Genomic DNA, 24420 nt, shown 5'->3' with positions numbered 1-24420 from the left:
TGCCCGCGTTTTTTCCCCCGCATCTCCGTGATGCCAGTCCGTTGGCCACGCATGATGCACAGCCAGTACACAGAGGTGGACGGCTCGTTTATGCATAATTCATGTGCGCCAAGACGGAAAAACCATTGACAAGCGAACCGCGTAAGGAAAATCATGGCCGAAACGATGGTTGCATAGTCAAGGAGAATGCGTTTTTCTTTTTCTCTCGGCTCGCTGGAAGATCTGGCCGCATCATCCCTGCTTCTCCTATAGGAGAAGGAGCAATTCATCATCCAATTCATTCTCGCTCCAAAAAAAGATATTAAAGAAACCCTGAAATAAGGGATTGGTATTTTCACAAGGTGTGGTTATTTTTTGTTAGTTTCTGAGATCGGCAGTTCGAGAAATCATCTGTTGGTTATTTCTCAGGGACGACAGATCAGAGACGTATAGCACCACTCGTGTTGTTTGCGTAGCGGTTCGGACTCTAGATACAGTCGTGTATACACAAACACACGCGACGAAAGCTAAGGTGGCAACAAGATGGCGAAGCGGCATCTCCTGTCCGCCGACATTCCGTGCCTTACGACCGTCGCCGTCTTGGCCGCCGTCCTGCTCCTTGCTGCTCTCCAATCCACGGCCGACGGGATCTCGGATGAACTGATCGCCAGATGGAAGGAAGAGGCTAGGAGGCAGCAGCAGCAGCAGGAACAAAACGGCAAGTTTGACGAGCGAGACTTGGGCATCATGACCATGAATATGGAGGTAGAATACTCCCCAACATCAAAAGAGGTACAGTGATCAATTTTGTTTTAAATCTTACCCAAGGAGAATTAATTTTTGTTTGCATCCGTCTTGTTTCCAAAAAGCAAGGCTGAAACTAGTAGCCAGACAGTTCAGAGTGAAAATTACTTTAATTCTAATTTGAAATACTTTAGAAAAGAATACTTCAAGTTATCTATTCGGTTAGGGTGAGTCAAAAACAAAGGGACCAAATTAGAATTTGTTTTTAATATGGCTGGCTCTATTTCATAAAAGTAACATAGAGATGAAGAACATGTTATTGACCAGTAACTGTGAACATTTCACTAAATGTGCATACTCTATTCCCATGTTTTGACTATTTTAATAACACTATCACAAAATTTAGCTGTCCACCCCTAATTTGCCGTTCTACGAAAGGACAAATACCCATTAAATACAATGAAACATCAACGTTTTCCCGTCTTCATGAAGGAACCCCCCCCCCCCCAAGGAAAACAGACAAAAATCACCTTCAATATTTCAGAAATAAAAGAATGGAATTGTTCCTCAAATGCAAAACACAAACTCTGACAGTAAAAATAATGTATCAGTCTTGGCTCAAATGACACAAACGTGTTCCCACCTCCATGAATGAACGAAAACTTGAATAGGAAAACAGATAAAAGTCGCCATCAATATTTCAGGGAAAACAAAAGAGTGGACTTGTTCCTCAAATGCAAAACACAAACTCTGACAGTGAAAAGAATGTTTCATCTTGACTCAGAATGATTAAAATCCCTTTTGTAGTTGACTGCGTATGTCTAATCTGTAATTCTCACTCAGCCCAATCACTTGCAATGGCATTCCATTGACAACTATAAAAAAAAGTTCTTTTAGTAAGACATAGGCCTACGTAATCTCCGATAGGATGGATCAATTTAAGTAAATTCTTTTTTTTCCAGACAAGTGGAAGAACATGCTCTTTTAAGACATGCTTCATTCGTACATTACATTTTAAAGAAAAAAAAATAATCCAGGTCACATTCTTTTTGACTCACCGTGTAGAAAGCTGGATTAATAGTCTCGTCCCTATTTTCAGTTGGATGGAGTGAATCTTTACACTCTAAAAACTGTTTAAACCGTGTTTAGTAATTCAACACAATCTTGCTATCACTTTGTAAACATTAAATGTTCAGTTCCTACACATCAATGTTCAATTGCTTAACACTACAGGCATCCTTACTCTAAACATGTTTAGTATTTAAACATGTTTACAAACTGATAGCAAGTGTGCAAGTGTTTAGAAATGTGTTTAATTGCTAAACCTAGTTTTTGCAGTGCTCTCTTTGGAAATAACAGAGAAATTTTTTTTCTAACTGAAAAGATTAACTGAATCCACAAATAATCAATATAAATGTCGATGCTGTAATAGAAAATAAAAGATTACCGATGATAGGAAACTAAAGTCGTTGTTACATCTTACGAAACGAAAGTAGGAATAACGAGAGAAAATGTAGTAACTGCCGTATTTATGGCATTACGAAACAGATATGTTTTTTTAACGGATAAACCCAAATATTGGGCCCAAATACAATCCAAGATACACAAATATAGAAAAAAAACCCACAGTAACCAAATAGATAATACAAAGATATACACAGATATTTTGTAATATGTACCGCCCTTGCAAAGCAATTTTTCAAATATCTATATCAACATGGTTGAAACCAGTTTGATAAAAGATGGCATCTGCCCAGAGGGCCAGTCTGACTGACTGGCCGACTGACTGACTGTCATCTGCTCCAGGATAAATGAAGTTCTCCTACATATTTTCCTTTAAATCGGGTTTTTCATTCTTTTGCTAAAATACCCGATAATGTTATCCATGATACTTCTGATATTTGTAGGGTGGATGTTGTCTCCTCCAATTATCGTAAACAACTACCTATAACTGTTAACTCCCTTCCTGAAAGTCTGAGAAATGAATTTGAATCCAAGAAGCTTTTGCTTAGTCATCTTAAAGAGTTTTTTTTGGACAAGTATTCTTTGCACTAACGTAACATGTTATTCATGTTTTAATGCAGCAGGGCATTAATGTCTTCTTTTTCGTTAAAAATTTATTAGTCGACTTAGGGATAGCATATTATTTATTATTATGCATTTTCACATGCAATAGTTCTGTTTAATACTATGTATTAACTGGATGTTACCAGTTTGGTTACAGGATGTTACACCCATTTGTACCTTATTACAACAATGTATTAATTTTACTTTGGTCTTTATATCTACTAGTATATAGTACAGATGGAAATATAACAAACCAACAAACAAACACCCCAATAAACAAACAAACAAAACAAACAGACAAATTTGTGAGCCGGGCAGTGCTACCGTATAGGATTACCCCGTAACGCCGGTGAATGGCCTAAGTCCGACACCGATGTGTAGATCCGACGCTTGAAAAGACTTCCAGTGAATAGTCATTCTGAATCAATGTAATAGAATTCTGTGTACTCTAGGAGTTTTACTTGCTTTAGCTTTGGAGTTATTACGTTGAGTTATGAAATAATATATTTAAAAATTTCCAATTAATTACTGATCCGTTAACTGCAAAACGACCCCAATCAAATCCTGCATGTATTCAAAGGGATACAGACGCCCAGATATAGGGGGAAAATCCATTTTTTTTGTTCGAGGCAAATTTCAAAGGTCGGGCATGAAGTGTAGAACAATTTAAGACAGAAACGAGACAAAACACGGAACCGTTACAAAATAACGATGGAAACAAGGAATAAAATCAGACTCAGAACAAATCAGATTCAGACTCAGAGTCATAACTAGGCCTACATGAACAATGTGTATCTTAGGCCTTGCAATGACGATCAAAGATTTCCAATTACTCCAGGTAGTGACCCTAATCAAATGTCACATCTTAATTACTTTCAAAATGGCATTTACACAATCGGTTGATTTTCAAAAGATGAGTTCCCTTGAAAACAGTTTTTAATCCGCACCAGGACAGGCCTTCACAAAATATAATGCCATTCATATTATGATATCATGTTTGCTGTCATTTCGAAATTTCTGAAACTGTTGTTCATAATTTTCTGCTCAGAGAAGGCTCACATTCGTGTAAGCACGGAAGATGAAACTACTTATACTCGCTGTACAAATGTTCGTGAATATTGAATGACCACTATAAAACTATAACACCCCATTTACTGCACAAACGCATGTGAATATCAAATAACATCGAACTAACAACACTTCTCTTTTCTGAACAAAGGTGTACGTCTGAATATCAGATATACGGTATCAAACTAATTGGTTATTTGCTGCTGACCCACTATACATACAATACATACAGTTGTTTCCAGTAACAGTCGACATAGGCCTATTGATAACCCAATTCAATAAATATTTTAGTTGTTTTTTGTTGTGGGGGGGGGGGGGGGTCGTCATGCACGATCCAGTATAGCAAAATATTCTTATGAAAATATATTATATATTAATTGTGTGTAGTGCACAGCCAAACAAAACATTGTTTGACCCCAGTGAACAGAAAAAAAACTCAACAACAAAATAACAACAACAACAACAACAACAGAATAACAACAACAACTAAGTAAAACCCAATTAAAATGCTCCTAAATCCCTTTCAAATGTGTACACACTAATATGTTTAAAATATATCAAATGAATACACGAGACTACCTTATAAAACAATAAGAAAACAGAGCATACTGTTTGCAACGCTGAGTTAACACAACTGGTTCTTCTCGGAATCACACAGCTCAAAAGAAATATCATTCACATGGTGTGACCGCAAACCTCCCATTCACTGATCATGTCCACCATGCAAACCTTTACGTATCAAACAAGGAATCTATTTATTCCGCAGCGATTAAATTATTACAAGATGCCATCATCAAATAATAAACACTCGGGGAGTCCCCTTGCTCTGAATTAACTTGTCATCATCCAGCTTGCTAGCTGTCAGCGACGATCCTTCATGTCTTGCAGTAAATGTAGTTCGAAATATAAATATTGAATTATTTGCCCTCCATCAGGAGCCTTCAGTGGGAATTTACGGTGCGTGTGTTGAGGTATCGTGCATCACCCACGGCTATACATAATGTACGCTTTACTGCCCATTCCACAACACGGTGTCGTGCGCATTGCGTGCGTCAAGACTTCAGTGATGTTTTCATCATAAGGGCATCCCTTTTTAATTATTAGTCTCCCGTTTTCGACCGTCCCTATTTGGGCTCCCGACCCCAGGAAAAAAAAGATCTAAAAACAATCAAATCCAGGCAATAAGACCTAGTGTTATTTGAAAAGCTATGGGAAAAAATCGCGGTGTATAATAGCATGCAGTGCATTCTCCGAAGATGCGAGGGTGTTGCCTCTCATCAATATCAAGGGTTTATAGTTTCCTTTTACTGTTTTGTCATGGCTGCCACTATAGGCAAAATGTTAGTTAACTTCAGTCGTTTCCAATAATAACACCACTCAAATTCCAAAGAAGAATGTTAAAAACCTAACCTGTTAAAGTTTCACTTAGAGCTCAGTGGATATTACACTTTTGAGGAAACAGGGACAAACCGTGCAAAACCGTGCACAACCATTAGATTACATTTCGTCGATAGCACTCCGTATAACCAAGTCAACTACATTTGCCAAAGATGGGTTACTTTCTTTGTTCAGTGATATCGACTCATGATAATCTCAATGCAATAAACAAAACAAGAGACAAGGCATCATATAATTTAGCCATCGATGCGGGCGCAAGTGAATTTTTTTCCTCTTCAGATGTTTCTTTTTCGCCCACCGACCGATCCTACTGCAACGACAAACCACGAGAACCATAGAAATAAAAAGGGACGCCTTACTCTTCAGTACACCTTGAATTGTTTATATTGAAAATAACGCCATTACTCCGGACGTGGAATCTTTATTATAGGCCTAATAATTTATTTTAAGCTTTTCTTTCCCTGAATCTTTAACGATGGGATGGATTGGAATAAACCGTGAGTTTTGAAATCTGACGTGAATGGGAATGACTAACTCTCAGTACTTTAAGAGTATGAACGTTTTGAGGTAAAACATCGATTATAACGAACCACTAGCACGGCCTCGTGTGCGCACGTAATCACGGAGCTTCCCTTTGTTCTCAATGGCCGGTCACGCAGATCGTTTTCGTGCTCACGGATGTTTAAACGTACATGCATAATTTCCCTGGTAATAGCTTTATAAGGTGAATATCTTTATATCAAAATAAAATATAAACCTCTGTTTTTTTCTTCTTCTAAATGTGGCTACAAAGGGCGGCGGAGCAGACTTGATAGTGGGATCCTGTTTTTCTCTTTTATTCTGTACACGAACCCGTTGAGAGAAAGGGATGAACACACTACAGCATCCATGTAAAAACAGTCAGTAATTTTTTTCACTACTCGTGTTCTTATTCAAGTAATTGCAAAAGAATTTGACATCTTCCAGAGACAAGGCCTCCACAGCTGAATTCGCCCCTGCAATAACGATTACGTGTTTTATAGCTGGAAGAAATAATAACCGACTTATTATCCATTACATTCCTTTAGTATAATAAAAGTGAAACTGCAAAAATTACTTGGGTTAATTCTACCAAAGAAAGGGTGAAAACTGCAACTACCCAAAATTTGGTTGTTCTATGTCTAATTGTTTGGGTTATAATTTCTGTAATTTCAACCAAAAGTTGTAGTCGTACAAAACCAAATTAAATTTGGTCTTGTATAACCACAGGTTTTGGTTGAATTTAACAGAAATCATAAACCAAACAATTAGGTAAAGAACAACCCAATTTTAGGTAGCTGCAGTTTTCCTTCGGTAAAATTAACCCGGGCATTTTTTCAGTATAAAACCCATAGTTTAATTGTTCCACGTTCCATGTGTGTGGATTGCAGATACATATTGAACAAAGAGAGAAATTTGCAAGCGCATTATTATATTCCAACTATTTATATAACTACTGGATTGTCCATACTGTTCGTTTTTATAATTATTATAAAGTAAGATGTTATCACCACGATAGTTGGTAGTTTCTCGGGAGCCGAGAAGACAAGACATTAATGACATTGAAGACATTTTACGTCAATGGTTTTATTCTCTTCTTAGCCGTGTTAGGAACACGACAAATCTCCCAGCAATGGTGAAACGACTATAGGCCTACTTTACATGTAAACTAGGAATGGACGGTGTAACAAATTTGATTGCTTTTTAGGAACACAATTATCAATGCAGGTCACTTACTTTTGACTCGCCCTGTATTCTTTGAAGAGATAGGATTTCACCGACAGAATCACATCAACGGGAGTCTTATGCGTGTAGTCTGTGCCTGTAAGACATATCATAGAGTAAGCCTACGCGCACTGTCATAACACGGTCTCACAAAAGATTATGAAACCGAAGCACAGAATAAAGGCCTTTCAGATGATCATCTTCGAAGTTCTTTATCCCTACACGAGTCGACGCCGCCATTCACAAATTACGGCCCGAAGGCACGTACAGTTCGGTGCACTTTGTGCTTGCCAGCGTCCACGAGGCCTATATCATTTGCATTTTCATGCAAACATGCAATTCGTTCGTTTCCAATGACACAACCAGTCAATATCCAAAGAAGAATGTTCAAAACCTAACCTAACCAGTTATTTTAACACTCACACATAAAACATAGTCGTATGTATGCATGAGACGCAATTGGGTCGCATTAGAATGCTACAAATTTGAACTACACAGCACCTTCAATTATACCATCGGTGGTTTTATTTTTGATATTGAAATTGAGAATTGAGCTCGACGATGTTCTGGAACGAAAATTAAAGTGGCATTCCACGGAATTTGTGTGATATAAGTGTTACAAATAACTGGGAAAACCTATAAGCTGCATCGGTGAGCGGTATATATCAGCCCTGGACCTTAAAAGCATATAGGATCATTTGCATCTACCCCTTTAAGTAACCTTCCGAACTATCATCCAAAAGTATTACTTGGATTTAAAAAATTGGACGTGTACACTAAACATTCCGCAAAATTATTCCGTCCAGCTTGCTGTTCATTTAGAAGAACTCAAAAAATGTTTAGATGATTTCCAATGATCAGTCAGTATTGGCGGATTTTTGGAAATAAAGAGTGCTTGTGACGAGATCGTGTTTCGTTATCAAAGGTTGTGCATGGTATTTAGCTGTTTTTCTCAAAAACTCATTACTAATCCATTACATTGATGAGAACAAAATGTATGTTGGTCTTCCAAAATCCTTGTTTTTCGTTATGTCTCCAAAAATAGGAGCGTAGGAGTTACTTATTGTGAACTTCTTTTGATGTCATCCCGCATAATTAGTGGTATTAAACGGACCCGCTCAGCTTGCTTAATTCGCTGACCGTACTCGGATCTGACGACCATTATAATGTGCTCTGCAATTTTTATCTCGGGGGAGTCGGATGTGTTTTTGCGCGGCTTGCCGGCCGCAATGGTAGACGCTGTGGGAAAACGAACAAAGACGACACGAACAGAAGACGTTGTTGATCCGTTGCAAATTGCACTTGTGCGCCGACTCACATGGCACGGCGATCATCATGAGCGTCCATTTGGGTAAAGACTGGAACATTAAAATTGCTTCAGTTTACAGAAACTGCAAGGTTTCATCAGAATGTTTTAACTAAACTAAAATTATAACCATTAATATGCAAACACCAATGGATCGGTGGGGACATTAAATTGTCTTGCTTTAACAACCAGCGTATGCTGGTCTTCCGTCTGAAAAAAAAAATACAATAAAGAAACGCAATTTAACCCCAACACTATTCCTTTCTCCATTTCCGGATCTGTGGTTGGTCAAAAACACCAATTCTTTTTTTTGTTTTGTCTCCAGTTAAACCTCTTTTATTCTTAGCCTATATATTAACAAAGAAACGCCGGTCTTCGTGGCACATACAGACACAACCTTTATTTATAAGGTCTAAGTCTCGTGAAATGGTAAATTTCACAGGGATTTCTGTTTTTAGGTTTTGGACAAGATTTTTTGGTGGTCCGCTCATAAGTCCGACGCCTCATAGGTCCGACGCCTCATAAATCTGACAAAATCGCGTCCCCTAACCAAATGAAGGCCCATAATTTCGACGCCTCATAGGTCCGACAAAATCGCATCCCCTAACCAAATAAAGGCCCATAAGTCCGACGCCTCATAGGTCCGACGCCTCATAAGTCCGACGCCTTATAGGTCCGGCCGCCTCATAGCTCCGACGCCTCGTAGGTCTTGCCGCCCCATAGCTCCGACGCCATGTAGGTCCGACACATTAAACGCCTTGTTTTTCCGACGTTGGACTTATGAGGCGTCGGGTCTATGAGGAGTCGGACCTATCGGGCGGAATAAATAAATTTTATGCCTCATAAGTCCGACGCCGCATTAAGTCCGAAATTTCGGACTTATGAGGCGTCGGACCTACTGAGGCGTCGGACTTATGATACGGCCGCGATTTTTTTGTCAGCTGTAATAGTCGTAAATCTGAATAGAGACGATATAAATTTAGTATGGCAATATTTTTACAAAAAAATGTTCAAGAGGCTCAGAGAATCCTTAGCACGTTTAGGGTGAACTTACTCCATGCACAAAATCAAATCAACGGTTTCAAAGAGAAAGTTGGAAGGGAAAACTAAAAGGGACCTTGAACGCATTGCAGTCGGTGCCTGAATCTCACTTAAAGCTACAGTCCATCATTTGCAGCTATCCATAAAGGCTGACGTAATTATTGTTGAAAAACATACTTGGTTGAAAGATAGTAAGGGGACTAAACTCCCTGTGAAAGTATAAAGGTAATGGACCCCATTGCAAACATCCAAAAGGGAATTGCCAAAATATTATAAAAATATCCTACTTAATTGTACATAAATATAAACATGTAAGCACAGATTTGAATTTAGTTATACTTGCAATCGGTTGCATACCTGTGAATTAGACTTATTTTCCCGAGCGGCAAGCTGGGGATCATACCACAAGAGGTTGCAAGTCTAAACGTGTTAATGAACAGTTTATAGAGGAAATGGTTATAGCTTTACGTCGCGAAAAATGAAGACGCGTTTTTACAGCATGATGTATTTACTGATCTAAAGTTTCGATAACCTGCTTATTTATTGTATTGTCGTTACTCAAATCAGCAAACCAAAAACACCATATTTTTGAATGGTGTATATTACCTTAAGACATGGACCTCGAGTTTTTAGACGCAGCGCTAGAATAAGGAAATCTGTTGTCCATGGAATTTTGGTGGAACAGTTTCTGACTCCAACGCGTATACTCTCTCCCTGTGTGATAGTGTGATAAACAGGTCTTTTTAAAATTCACATGGAAGACAACTCTTTTCCAGTGGCTTTTCACTCTTTTCGAGTGACTTTTGCATCTTTTTGAGCGTTTTTTTCCCACTATGGCCCATAGTAAGACACCACTCTAAAGGACTTAATTAACTTCCACTCTTATTAAAGAGTCATATATTGGGGACGACTTGGAGTGGTTATTCATTCTTTTACATTTAGAGAGTGAGAATGAGTTTTGAGAGCCAGGCTGAAATTTAATTAAGACTTATGGTGGACATGATCAATGAATGGGAGGTTTGCGGTAACACCGTGCGAATAATATCTCGTGTGAGTTGAGTGGGTCTGAGAAGTCGATGAGTTGTGAAGTAATGTACACGCCGATGACATCTCCTGATGACGAGCAAGGCATTATGTTCGAAACTTTGAGTTAAACGAACTGGTCCTTCTCAGAACCGCACAACTCACTAGAGATATCATTCACATGGTGTTAACGCGAAGGCTGAAATGTTATAGCGCTGCTACAAGCAAACGATTTTCTATTAAAAAGCCTCCGTCCAAATCATGGACACCATAGCAGAAAGCAAGCACAGCAAAACGCACGCTTACCTCAGAGGGTAGCACAACTTTCTGGAAAAGTTACCACAACTTTTCTGATTCCAAAACTTTTCTGATTGCTGTTGGTAGCGCCATGAAATTGGGCCCTAGGTCAGCATATCTTAAATATTAATTTCTGGTAAATCTCTAGATGATCCCATGTTTGCTCGAGCTCATATTTACCGGAGTCGTTCTCTGTTTGGAGAAGACGGATTTTGAATGCTATCCCCTGGGACCGTGGATCTTCGTCAGGCCTGAATATCATGACAACTTCTACGCCCACTTGCGCCTTTGCTGATTAGGCCTTGGGTACCGTTTCTAAAAAGATAAGTCTCGATACTTCGACCACAGACTGCATGCTGTTTTCATAAGTTTTATGCATGCCAAGTTCCCGCGGGAAAAAAAGTTTCCAAATGTCAACCGGGGGACCGTGGACGGATTTCAAGGGCCCTGATCGGGCTAAACACGGCATGTCTTAACACCTCGTGGATCTGGAGGGCGGTTATATTTTTTAACCGCCGATCGGTGCCAAACTAACTACACCGGTAATTACAATTCAATCGCTAAAGCTCAAGGAGAAAAGTGCAAGAAAACGGTTTTAAATGTCAGCCACCGGCCCACCGTGTGGCGCGCTTCCCTTTGAGATCAGCAACCACAGTGTCAGTTTGACGAAAGCTGGATTATTCCCGCTGCATTATCCATGGAAATACACGCAAAACAAAACTCTTGGCCCTTGTTTTCGGAGCGTGCCGTTGGTGTCATCTTTCAGGGATCTCCGCGTGTCGCTGGCCGGGGCCAAATCGCGGTACGGGCCGGGGACGGTGACGGTCGGAAAGGGGCAGGATGGATTTCAATCGTGGGCGTGAAGGGTGGCGTGTTTGTCACGGAAACAGCTGTCAGACTCGCTGCTTAATTGTCCAATACATCGTTGTTTTTGCTTGTCCTCGAGGGGCTAGCCTGATATAGACCTTTATCATGCTGCCACCATTTAAGTCGTGTTCCCTGTGTCCAATAACAGTACTGAATGATATTGTTTGTTGTTTAATGCAAGAGGAACCAGACTATTTTCCCTTCAAGCCTCGCTTTGGTTACGGTGATTTGAAAGGGGAAAACATTATCGCAACATGATAATGGTCTATAGTCCTCCTTATAATGCCTGATTGACTATCTCACTGACTACTTGACTAACTCACTCACTGGCGGTCACTTGTTTATTAGACTTGCGTAAGTCTTACCAAGGCCCGAACATTTGAAAAAAAAGTTTACCCACCTTAGAGCAAATTTACTTCGATGAGTGTAGGTGGAAAGTTTTACGATTCATCCTTTTTTGTGACCCCCCCCCAGTATGTGCGGTGGCATAACACGGTACGATACACCTATAACTTATTTGGATAAGTAATCCATTTGTTTTTATTGGAATAAATTTGAACATATCAAACGGTTTTCTTTTTTCTCTCGTTCCTTTTTATTAGGGTGACGCAGCGGAAGGCAGTATAGTTTCTTGTTTAAACCGACGCCTTTCTGATGACGATGGAGAAATTCACGTCGGTGGGTATAAATGTTGATCAAAAATGACGACTTCCTTCTAATGGGGGGGGGGGGATGTTGGCAGTTACCTTTAAACCCCTCTGCATGTGGTAACTTTGTACAATGACGTGTCACATAGAATAATCGTGAGACGTATTGAGGCCACGCAACCTCGTTCCTATGAAGTAGAACAGTGCGCTACTACTTGCCGCTCTCTCATTTGGGTATTAAAATTAAGTCTTCTCTTGATTGTTTGTGTTTAGTTGTGGTTCTAGACAAGATTGATTTCTTGTGAGTTCAACTGAAGAAAAAAACCCACATATGTGATTAGTCGCACTTTATCCTAAATGGCATGCAGCCGAATTTGAAAAGGGAGAAAAATATATACGGACAGTTAATGAAAACACAATATTGAATATGAAAATGGAAACGCATCACTTGCATTGAAAACGTATTATTGCATAATCGGGATCTTTATTGAAAAGGGTGCATACCACTGATCTCTATATAGAGATCAGTGGTGCATACCTATGTTCCCCAATACCGATGTTCCCCAATACCGATGTTCCCCGAAATCCCTACCCTATAACCCTAACCCTTACCCTCACGGGAACATCGGTATTGTGGAACATCGGGTAGACCCCATTGAAAACATAGGCTTCACTATGAGCCTCTTGGACAAAAGTTGTGAAAATCCGGGTTGCCCTTTCGTCCAAGAGGCGCACAGTGAAGCCTTTGGTTTTAATAAACTTCTTGATATGTAAGTGATGCGTTTTTATTGTCTGCTAGTAGAGTTCTGAGGAAGTTGTGCCATGATATTGTTTACGTCAAAATATGTATAGGCCTAACACGTTAAAGATTAAGAACGCCAAGTACAGGATACAATACTTGTTATTGCGACAACAAATTAATAATTGGTACAAATAAAAACTGAAACGAGGTTAGATGGTACGGCTTGATTACACGTGTGCTTTCCTACGGGAGCTAGGTGGGATTGAGGTGAAGTCGTCCACACCTGGCTCCCTTAATTAAGTACTCGTGTACACAAGCTGTGATGTCACGACGTCTCGGGCGTATTAGAAGCGACGAGGTGAAACGCTCTGACGTCATTATCCGGAGTGTCATCTGATGAAGTATCACAGTATCCACACGAGCAAGTCACGCCTCGTGAACCATGTTGTTCCTTATGGTACAATACCACAGAATTGTTTATGCGACAAACAATTAAAGGGGTAGCTCTTCATTAGGCTGTCCTTACTTTGGACATCTGATCAATAGAGCGGCGAAATCGCATAGCGAACTGAGGGGGAGACTACGCCGAGTTCAGACGAAAGCCCGTTCCGCGTAGGCTCCGCTTCATTCGCCTCGCGACTTCGCTTCTAAATATGAATCATGCGTTGGCCTTGTAAAATGGTTACCAAAAAGAGACTGCACAGGGCTTATTAACGGAGGGCGCAAATTCATGACATCATGACTGAAACTATGGGCCTTTTCGAAATCCTTCCCTCCTCTTCGTCTTCGGCATCAGGAGATTTTAGGCCTTCGATAAGGGACGCTGGCGAAATGTTGATGCATGTTCTGCTTTAGAAACATTCAATTGTTTGGTATGAGATCAAATGTAAAAATATATCAGTTTGGTTTGCTTCTCAGTGATTAAAAAATTAGTGATAAACCCGAAGCCGAAAAGAAGCAATGGTCTCGAAAATGTCGCTATTTCAATTTTCTAGTGCCACTGGGAAACATTAATCGATACCTGGGAAGTAATAACGTACGTCCGTTTGTCTTTCTTTTGCCAGTTGGCTTCAAGCCCGAATCAAGTGACGCTAATGTGGATAAGATCGTTCTGTACGGCTGTCCGCAACTGGCCCCCGGACTTACTGACAAGTATGCAGAAATCTCGTTTTTCATCTTCTTGAATTGCTCACAGAGCCTTTTTGTGATTGTGTACTTACTTTTAAACACACAGCAAGTGCACATGATATGATTTAGAATTCCTTATTAATTCGACTAATTGGCCCTATTAATAGTATGGTCGACACAATGGGATGGCGCTGTTTGATTAGGATACATGAACTCTATTGCGTATAACAATATTCATTGCGCCCTCTCATTGTGTCCATCATCTAAAAAAAGGTCATGGCTAAGTCTTTGCTACGTCCACGCAATATTTTGTATTGAAATCATCTTATCACGTTTTCAAAAATTGCCTTTACAACAAACTTGTTGTTGCACATATAGTCCGTTGAAATTTTATATTATTCATAGAAAAAAAATACAGGGCAAGCAATGGTTAGGTAATCGCCGCCCACTGATCTAAAGCCCTTTGTTCTTCCAGAAGAAAAATGTAAGGGATACCTGTCCAGAGAAGTTATAATCTTCTACTTATAATATACGACTTTCATCAATTCCCCATTAACAGAACTTGCATAGACGGGTGCCTGGGCCCCTCCATCATTTTGTATGAGTGGGAGCGGGACGGGTGTCCAGACTTCCCGTCCAAGGGAGAGGTTATCTCGGTTGGCGGACCGTTGCTCATCCACGAAATAGTCTTGGAGGTGCAGCACAGGAAAGGTAACCATGGCAACCAATTTTTCTTCGAATAGGCCAATTGTTAGCGAAAGAGGTCGCTGTAATTGAGTCTGCTTAAGGGCCCCGATTTTTTGGGGATTCTAGATGCTCTGTGGTGCGATCTGAAGCAATTTCTGACCACTTTAACCAATTTGTTTTAAGCAAAAGATGGTGGTGTACGCAAATGCTGCCTATTTTTGCGACGACACTTAAAAAAGAAAGAAAAAAGGGTTCGTTTTTTTATTGGAGTGGCGTGGGGTGGGGGAGGGGTGGGGGCATGGCCCCCGTTGGCCCCCTGGATCCGTCGTTGCCCTCATTCGGGGGAGATCTCGTTTGTCGACTTATTGTCTTAATTCTATTGAGAAATCATTTGGTACCATCCAACCTCACACTGTATTCCGATTGTAGTTTGTTTCACAAAAAGTTGGATGGTTTTTACCTAGGATGATTATTCTTCAGAGTTTCCTTCCATTTCCGAAGCTAAAGAGTCTTTATCGTTCAGAATAAAATCGCAAAAAAAGATGATATCAACCAGAATACCCATTTTGGGCCTCTCTACCGCTTTTTTTCTCTTCAAGGTGCCGATGTCTCCTCTGGACTTACTATGAAGATTATCCCTGATTCATATGTGCGGTAAGCATTTCTAATGTGACTTTTCCCTTGAATCAATGAGTGCTCACTCTACGGTGTTCATTGGTACATGTTTTTGGATTTACTTGCTATTCCTCTGAGTACAGTTTGAGCCATATGAAAATACCAAACATGTCACTTACAGGAATCTGACATGGAGCGTTTTGGGGCGATTTCATCTGTGCTCTGACGCGTTTGTGCGATTGTGACGAAGTGGTTCGGGTTAACCTATTATTAATATGGTCGGGCGTTTTGGTGACTTTGGTTTTGACGTATTTTGCCTGATTATGACCGAACCAAAGTCTTAGAACCCTCACGCATTTTGGTATACAACCCGGTGAGATTTTGGATAAGATCGCTAAAAACACGCCGCATGCTTTACAGTGTTGGTTAAAACTGCTATGCAAAAATCATCGCCCTGAACATTTCTTGGAAATGTCTGTAAAAAAATTGAAACCGAATGGACTGAAAAGTCAGATTGTAATTTGAATAGATAAAAATGGAAACATGCGACTCACGCAGCATTGTCTTTGGAATGTTAAGTGTTATCAAACAATAAAAAAATAAAGGATTTATTACATTTCTTTAGCCAGGGTATGCCCAAACAGTTTAAAACTGGTTTCCATTTGGGCCCTACATACATTACGAATTATTAAATGCAGAAAAGTGTATTAGTGAAACAGTTAGTGAAACAGACTACGAGCATTAATACATTGAGTACTTTAGACATAGGCTCCTAATTTACACACATAAAGCTATAACAGGGTGAGTAAAAAAAATCCCGAAAATCCAAGTGGCGGGACCAATTTTTGAATGAAGTTTTGTCTGTAGCACTTTCAATATCTATGACATAAAATCCCTGTCAATGAGCTTTCTTTTAGTAAAAGAATTATACAAATCACTCATGTACTTTTCAAGTTACGGAATTTTGAACACAAACACCGTTTTAAAGTTTTTTTCCACGTCTCACAAAAAAAGGTACGTTTTCTTCAGCAAAACGAAAACAATTCATATGCATCTGAATGATAACAATTTGTTTCCGTTTTGCTGAAAGAACACTTAATTCTTAAGTTCTTTGTGATCCTTTGAACTTTAACACGGTGTTTGTTCTCAAAATTCCGTAACTTGACAAGTACATGAGTGATTTGAATGATTCGTGTGCTAAAAGAAAGCTTAATAACTAGGCTTTCATATCCAATATTTTGAAAGTGTTGGTCCTGCTATTTAAGATTCGTATTTCGTTTTACTCTGTATACACAAGTTAGTCTTAAACAGTCAAGTATAAGGCATGAGTTGCATGAGTTGATGATCAAACAAGCGCAAGAGTGCTTACAATTTGTTGGAAATGCTTTTTGAAACGATTGCAGCTCGGATAAGACAGTGGAGAAGCTGATCGCCTACTACGAGACTCAGCCGGGGTACGAACCGTGCGATGAGGACATCAAGGAGGAGATACCGGCTGATGATGTTGGGCCTGAGAATGCTATCATCCCCGAGGAAGTAAGGAGAAACGTTGAAGGCCGGCACGTGGTTGAGGTGGCTCGACACTCCCCCCCCCCGTCGGACCACTTTTCATTATTTCGTCATCGGCACCACGAACTGACACTCACGCGCAAATGGGTGTTAGTTCGTGAAAACCACGTAATCAACAATTTCGGTTTCACGAACTGACACCCGGTTGTGCGCGCGCACATCGACACTGACGCAAAATAGACGATTTTCGTTTTCACGAACTGACACCCAAGCATGATGCGGCAATGCAGAACGGAGAAAAACGGTTTGACACGAACTTACTCAATCCGTATACTTGTGTGATTACTCAAAAATGTATTTAAAAAGCGTCTTAATTGGTGAAATTAAGGTCAGTGTCAGTTCGTCAAACCGAAAATGTATGGGGTGCGCTCTAAAAGTGTGGCACTGTGGAGGATGTCAGTTCGTGCAGCGCAGCCACGCGTATACATGTGTCAGTTCGTGGCGCCGATGACGATTTGTGCATAACTAGAAAAACCTAGTGTTACCTTTCAATAAATGATAAAAAGGCATCCGGCTACTACTTACTACTGAAAGCCCAAAACCTAAGGCTTACGTAACATGGGAAACATTTTAAAAGCAATCTTGATACGAAGGCCGAACGTTGCTCATTGGCGCACTACATGGCAAAGACAACAAGTTTTGGGTGCCCCACTCCTGTATGTCGGGAATTGTCACTTAAGTTTTGCCCCAGGGGTTGGGATTTTGTCACCTCAAAAGTGACAATCCTCAAACCGTGGGTGGGGCAGCCTGGGGGACGTGTGAGGGAACGATTAATAGACGCATTACATGAACATTAGGGTGCATTTTTCCCCCAGAAAAAATCTTTCCAAAGAGTGCTGTTCTAAGATTTGCAATTTTTTGTCTTCATTCGACAGGCATATGAGGGCGACTACAGATACGCAAGGGCCTACCCCGGGCCGGCTGAGGGGGCCTTCGACACCAACGCCTTGGAGCCCGAAGAATGGTGGCCGAGGGAGGCACTTCGCATGGGCCAGGTTGCTGGCGTCGCTACCGACCAGCATGGCTTGGTCTACGCCTTCCAGCGCGGCGAAAGACGCTGGCTGCAAAGGTATAAGACTTGATACAAAAATGTTAGCAGTGAAGGGAAAAATGAGGCTTAATCTTTGCAACGTGGGTGCCTCACCTAAGTAGGCCTATAAGGGACAAGTCATGCGGACAACATTGGACCTATGGTATTGGGATCAATATTTGAAGGAGTATAACGTGAATCGACAATAAATCAAGGCCAAAAAAGAACGAATTACACTGATCAGTTAAGTTGAATGAAACCATAATTGGATGTCATATAAAGCAGGAAAAAAAAGAAACTCAGCAATGAAAAGTATCAGCTTAATCCAGGTTGGTAGCAAAGGGGGATGTTTGTTCGCGTCCGTTATTTCGATCCTGACCAGAGTTCGGAAGAGTGATTTCGATTCGATGTTTGTTGTCACTATGGTTTTCATTCCTCCAACTGAACGTCGCAGTCAGTTACGTTCGGTCTGTCTTCGTGAGATTCTCTGCAATACATCGACATAGGTGGGGAATAATTATCAACAAAATAATACTCCCTCCCTCTAAACTATGGAGTACAGATCATAAAGAAAGTAAGTGGGGGATAGACTGCACATTGTGTATATATTTATTCTTTGACTGAATCGTTTCTTTTGTCTACAGTGATTTCGACAACAACCACGTGTTCAAGAAACGTAAGCGGGCTATTCAACACGACGTGGTTCTCATGATGGATCCGCATAGCGGATACGTGCTGGATTCGTGGGGAGCAGGGAGGTAGGCACACTCACAAAGGATTAGAGACATTGATGTGACTGGATAACAAACAATGAGCATTCAAAAGAGCATACTTGGCTCTTTGTGGTTATACACTGTAAAACATAACTATGAACACACTATAAACGTTTTTTTTGCAACAGTATATGAACGTTTTAACGCGTTTAAGGGGAGAGACGTAAAAGGCTTACAGGCTGAATTTGGATTCATGATGCAGATATACCAAAAACAAAGCCTCTAGCAGCCGGTTGAAGTTTTGCAGCTGCTTGTAACTAAAATCTGACTTTCAGGAAAACAAATTATAAACATTCTGTTTATATTTGAATAAACGCCTCGTGAACGCTTGTTTCGAAACACTAAACAGTGTTTAAAAGTTAAATGTATTGTGACAAAATTGAGCCTAGCCCCTTTACTGCATCTCTCCCCTTAAATGCGATTAATTGTTTATAGACCGTTACCAAAAGCTGTTTTTATATAATGTGTTCAAATGTTAAACGCTGGGTTCTGACGTTTACAGGCCTGTAATTGTACTTGACATCCAATATGAATTTGGTCATAACGTGATTTAAGGCGTCGAGGGCTCCTTGATTAATTTTCTATTGTGCAAAAATTGCTGTAAAGGCCAGCAACTTATAATTTCGGCTACTTCCGACATAGGGGGTCGTGTCACAAATGCTTTATGAGTATTTTGAGTATTTTGCCTGAACAGAATTTGAGTATTGGGGGAGATCAAATGGGAATATCTCTGAAAAACAGTGGCCTCAAGTATTAGGTTGTAAAATTGGTAAAAGTGGGTGAGTTGGGAGTTATTACTACTGGTACTAGGTTGGGTGGTGCTGCTGCTATTGTTTTTTTTTCGACATATGTCAAAATGTTTGGGGGTTTCCCTGTCCCAACTGTGCAAAATACACCACTGCAGGCATCTTCAATTTTTGAACCCTTTTTCTTTTCAAATTCTCGAAATGTAGATTCTTCATGCCGCACGGTATCACCATAGACCATGAGGGTAACATGTGGCTGACCGACGTGGCTTTGCATCAGGTGTTTAAGTTCCCCGCCGACATACGGGAGAGAATGAAGCCCAGTCTGGTGCTGGGCAAACGGTTCCAGCCCGGCTCGGACTGGAAGCATTTCTGCCAGCCCACCGACGTGGCCGTGGACAGCAAGACCGGGAACTTCTTCGTTGCTGACGGGTAAAGGCAAACTTGTGTGACTCGTGACTCGAACTCGGACTCAATTCCGCTTCGAGTCCCATTTTACATTGACTCGGACGCGGACTTGAGTCACGCAGACTCGGACTCGGACTTGGACTCGACCCAGCAGGCTCGGACTTGGACTCGGGCTCGACCTGCCCGAGTCGCGGGACTCGAGCAAAATCACCACAAATCACTTACATTTTTTTAGGGTGGAACAGCCAACCATATCAATTTCAGTGGTCGATTAGTTGAAGACCCCGGCACTTGTAAGCAGGAGGTTGTTGTTGTTGTTGGTTGGGCTCCAAGCCAAACAAGCTTGTGATTTGACTTGTGATGAGTTTCTGATAGCACTGAGTGTACAGTGCTGCCAAACTTATGCCGATATAAGGCTGGCAGGTTGAAGTGCGCAATTTGGACTACATAACATACGTGAAATTTGGACAACATAAAATACGTGCTCCTTAGGTTGTTTTGGGCATGCCTTAGTTAAGATAGCCTGATTCGGACTGCAGGTCACGAATTAGGCTATAATCCATAAAGGTGAAAGATACCATATCTCAAAATAGAAGTCAAAATTTCATATGACACCGGGCAAAACCAAGTATTAAAAGCAGGAAAGTGTTTTCCCAGTAATTATAATTATCAATGCATAAGCATATGCCTACTTTACCTTTTACTTTGTTTTCAACTTAACAGGTATTGCAACAGCCGCGTCTTGAAGTTCGCTCCGAATGGATCTGTGCTCATGGAAATAACTGCACCTTCCAGTGAGTCATTAAGTTAATGAGTGACATTCTCTTAGATTTTGTCTTTAATTGCAAAGCTGACAAGTGTTCATAACACAAAACTCCGAGTTTTGGGCACAGTGTGGCGTGATTTGAAGCCTTGAGAATTTAAAGTGACTTCTTCTTTTACTCCGTATCATGTTTGCTAACAATTGCTCGATGATTCCGTTTAATTCGAATACAAAAATCAAATAAAATGACATAATCGTTTTAGAATGTAGGCAGGGCTTGCCTTTGCTCTCCACAAAATAATACTTATTAAAGTCTGACTTTTGCTGCAATATCTGACGAATGTTTTACTAAAGTTTTCTGAATCATTCAATCAGACGAGAAGGAAGTGATACCAAAAAGAACCCTGCTTAATAAAGTAGGCTACACATTGAAAACAATAACATGGCGAAAGGCCTCTGGTCAAACTCGCCAAGAATGCGGATCTGAACGCAATTTTATGACATCCCAGCAAGTTAGCGAATTTTGCCATGAATGTTTGATGACAAAGTTGCTTCACATGTATCGTGAACACAAGGTTATACATTTTGCAAGTCCCGTCCCTCCTTGTGCTCCCCGCTTACAATTTGTAGAAGTCGAATGTGAGCAATTACTAAACGCATATTGAGTGCTCCCCCAAGCAAAATGAGGACCCCACATTTCGCCCTGCCAACTTGACTCAAGTTACACCACTAAGTTCAAACCGGCCTTAACCATGCAAACTTCTGCACGGTCTCGGGAGTTCAAGATTTTCTTTTTGTTTTCTCACCAGACCCAGACCAACCGGATGAACTGAGGACGTTCGATATCCCCCACAGCCTGGCCCTGGCGGAAAAACGCCAGTTGCTGTGCGTGGCGGATCGTGAACACGGCCGCATCCTGTGCTTCAACAGCACGACGGGGGAGTACGACCGGCAAATTGCAAGCGAGGACTTCGGCGGTAGGGTGTTCGCTATCGCTTACGATGATGAAGAAGGTGAGTCCATACACCAAGCCTTCAACGCTTTCTCCAAGAAAAAGATACCTGATTTCCTGACAAAATTGCTTTGTTGAATTTCTCTTTTCACGTCGAGATAAAGCAAAACATGTTCAATTATCTCCAAGTGTGAAAAGGAAGCATATCTCGACTCACAACTCCTTGGATCTGTAACAGATTACGACATGTTTGATTTTGAAATAATCGCTGAATTGTTTTCTCTTCAAAATAAACGTCAATTGGATGCTTCGAAGCAAAGTCAGGGTAACATGAACGAGGCATGATGCCTTATTGTTAGTTGACTTGTGACTGTGATTTGTATGTGTCAGACGTGATTCATTCTCTTGATCATGGACTGTTTTAAACATTATTGTAAAATAAGAACTCTTGTACCTTGCAGATGTACTGTATGCAGTGAACGGTCCTACAGACGATGAGTACTACCCAACTCAGGGCTTCACTATCGATTTGGATAGTGGAAGAATACTGTCTACCTGGAATCGTCCAGCCAGCGATCAAGAGGTACACGGATTTCATTGCAGTTTGCTATCCATGCATGCTCGTATCATAAATGCTGCGTTCGGGCGAGTCACTAAAGCCACCATTGTGTAGGTTATGTTTTACAACCAGTACCGGGTTAAATGTTCCGTATAGGCCCTAGGCACAAATATTCCGTAGGCCCTCCTCCGCCCTAGAAACCGGCACCAATTTCATGTTTATTCTAAGCTGTACTCAGCAAGCCAGGCCAAACTGGTAGCTCTAAAAGGCTGTTGGCACCGTGCTTCAGAACGACAAATTTGTACACGTACATGTATATGCAGCTAACTACACCGTCAGCGTCAGTTGGTGAAACCGAAAAATCTGAGAGAGACGCTAAAACTGTTAAAAAGTTTTTGTGTGTGAGCGTGCCATGAGTTTGTATCTGCATTCAATAGCGGGTCCCCAATTCCCGATGGTCTCCAATTTGGCGATCGTGTACTAAACATAATGGGAGGTCTTCCTAAAAAGTACAAACACAAGAGAGACAATAGGGGGTCCCCGATTGTAGGCAAATACACACTTGGGTATTTGTGTGTTTGTTTCATGGCACACTGCGGTCTTTTCGTAGGCCCTCAAACTTTTCGTAGGCCTCCAAGTTTTTCGTAGGCCTAGGCCCAAGGAACAGTGCCTAATGTGCCTATTAGTAACGACCGGTTTACGACCGATGATTTTAACATAGTCATTGACTATAATGCGGATGCGCCAGTCGCTAACTGCAAATTTCAATATTGCCTTCAAAACTTCTTCATCTATTCCACAAAGTTTTAAATTTTGTTTGCCATTCTGGATTCGTTCTTAGCAATTCGTGGAGCCCCACGACCTCGCTGTCTATTCAGGAGCCGTCTACGTGGCCGACGTTGGGGCGAATCGGGTCTGGAAGTTCTGGGACGAGGCTACACCTAGCAACGAAGTCTGGCAGAACACGCCGTGGAAAAATTAAACAGATCGCAAACGGGACACTCACTAGAATCTCATTAGGTTGTGGTTGTTGTTAATATTGTTTCATGAATTGCAAACCTTTTAATAATGTACGAGTCTCGGTCTGTTTGTATTACAAAGCTAAATGTTTTTGAATAAGTAGTATAGTACGAGCAAAATACACCCCAATTGGTGGAGTGTGATAGTTTTGACTATTATTTCAAGACAGCACAATATCCGGGATTGTCGGGTCAAGCTTATGGTCGTCTACGGTTTGTTGCCGAGTTAAAAAACATACAATACGTAGTGTCCAGAGTCATATTATAGGCTAAATTAAACCAAATAATAGAGTCACTATGCGGGGCCCAAATGAGGCAAATGCATAAAGAAGTCATTCTCGGCTTCCTAGAACAAATGATGAAAGCAATTCCTAAAACTGAAGACGCAGATAGAAAAATCTACCTTCAACGGTACCATAAGACTTTGAATGAGTAAATACCGAATATTGTAATAAAGAAGCCACAAAGATAATTTGTTTCTAAATCGCAGACATTGTGAAAAGTGGTTTGGAGAGATATAATGAAATGTATGTTATGTAATAATAATAGAATAAACACTGCAGAAATTACTTTAAAATTATCTTTTTGGTTGGGATGAAAAGCAAAATCAAATATGGATTATTTGTTCTATAATTAGCAGAGGGGAAAATTAAGAGAAAGGAATAAATTAAATGCATGTTATGTAAAATATGAATTAGTTAAATATAATTTTGTGTAAAAGGAGAGTGAGATAACCATTGGAAGAGAAGAAAAGAAAGTAAAAAATATATAATAAAAACAAGTAGAAAGTGTGTTCTTACAAAGCTAGCACCTTGAGTTAGATACATTTTTTAGTAAAGTCTTATGAAATTGTCCATTCTTATTTTCCAAAGTATTATGACTGTGTTTTGGTAACGAGAGATAAAAACGAATATTAATCCATATTGGTTTCAAAACGTCATATTCAGGGATTGGCTTGGCTTTAAATACCGAGTCGCTATACGTGGTTTTCTTGATCATAAAATCAAAATAGTTAGACAGCAAAGTTTTATTTTTGTGTGTTTATGTATAGTTAATTGCAAAAACAAAATCCCATCTTATGTACAGAAAGATGATGTCTTAGCAAAAATGTATTTGAAGTACACGGCTAAATGAAATTATAATGTGTCATGTATATTGGTGTACATACCAGATGAAATTTGAGACGAATTATGATGTACGTACTTCAAAGAGAAAATAAAAATACTCCGTTGAAGCAAATAGAACCTAA

General features: G+C 40.4%; 1 protein-coding gene across 1 annotated transcript; it reads left to right on the top strand.

Annotated features, from left to right (window-relative positions):
* The first annotated feature begins 30 nt into the window (after positions 1-30).
* Positions 31-24420, top strand: LOC119746390 (peptidyl-glycine alpha-amidating monooxygenase B-like). Its single transcript, XM_038223304.1, has 13 exons — positions 31-771; positions 12136-12211; positions 13987-14074; positions 14610-14761; positions 15337-15391; positions 16756-16888; positions 17797-17990; positions 18596-18709; positions 19678-19902; positions 20602-20672; positions 21451-21654; positions 22055-22176; positions 22994-24420. Exons 1-13 carry the CDS (start codon positions 523-525, stop codon positions 23132-23134), a joined length of 1824 nt encoding a protein of 607 aa, XP_038079232.1. The 5' UTR covers positions 31-522; the 3' UTR covers positions 23135-24420.

This window comes from Patiria miniata, unplaced genomic scaffold, assembly GCF_015706575.1.
Source record: "Patiria miniata isolate m_02_andy unplaced genomic scaffold, ASM1570657v1 HiC_scaffold_7, whole genome shotgun sequence".
Lineage (NCBI taxonomy): Eukaryota > Metazoa > Echinodermata > Asteroidea > Valvatida > Asterinidae > Patiria > Patiria miniata.
The sequence above is the reverse complement of the archived record's forward strand: the minus strand, read 5'-3'. Positions and strand labels throughout refer to the sequence as shown.

What these genes read in the sequence shown, in the direction of transcription:
- LOC119746390 (XM_038223304.1), top strand. Translation starts at nt 523, where the DNA reads ATGGCGAAGCGGCATCTCCTGTCCGCCGACATTCCGTGCCTTACGACC. An exon ending in GAAAGACGCTGGCTGCAAAG is followed by an intron (nt 17,991 to 18,595) that starts GTATAAGACTTG and finishes TTTTGTCTACAG; the next exon opens with TGATTTCGACAACAACCACG. An exon ending in GTCCAGCCAGCGATCAAGAG is followed by an intron (nt 22,177 to 22,993) that starts GTACACGGATTT and finishes ATTCGTTCTTAG; the next exon opens with CAATTCGTGGAGCCCCACGA.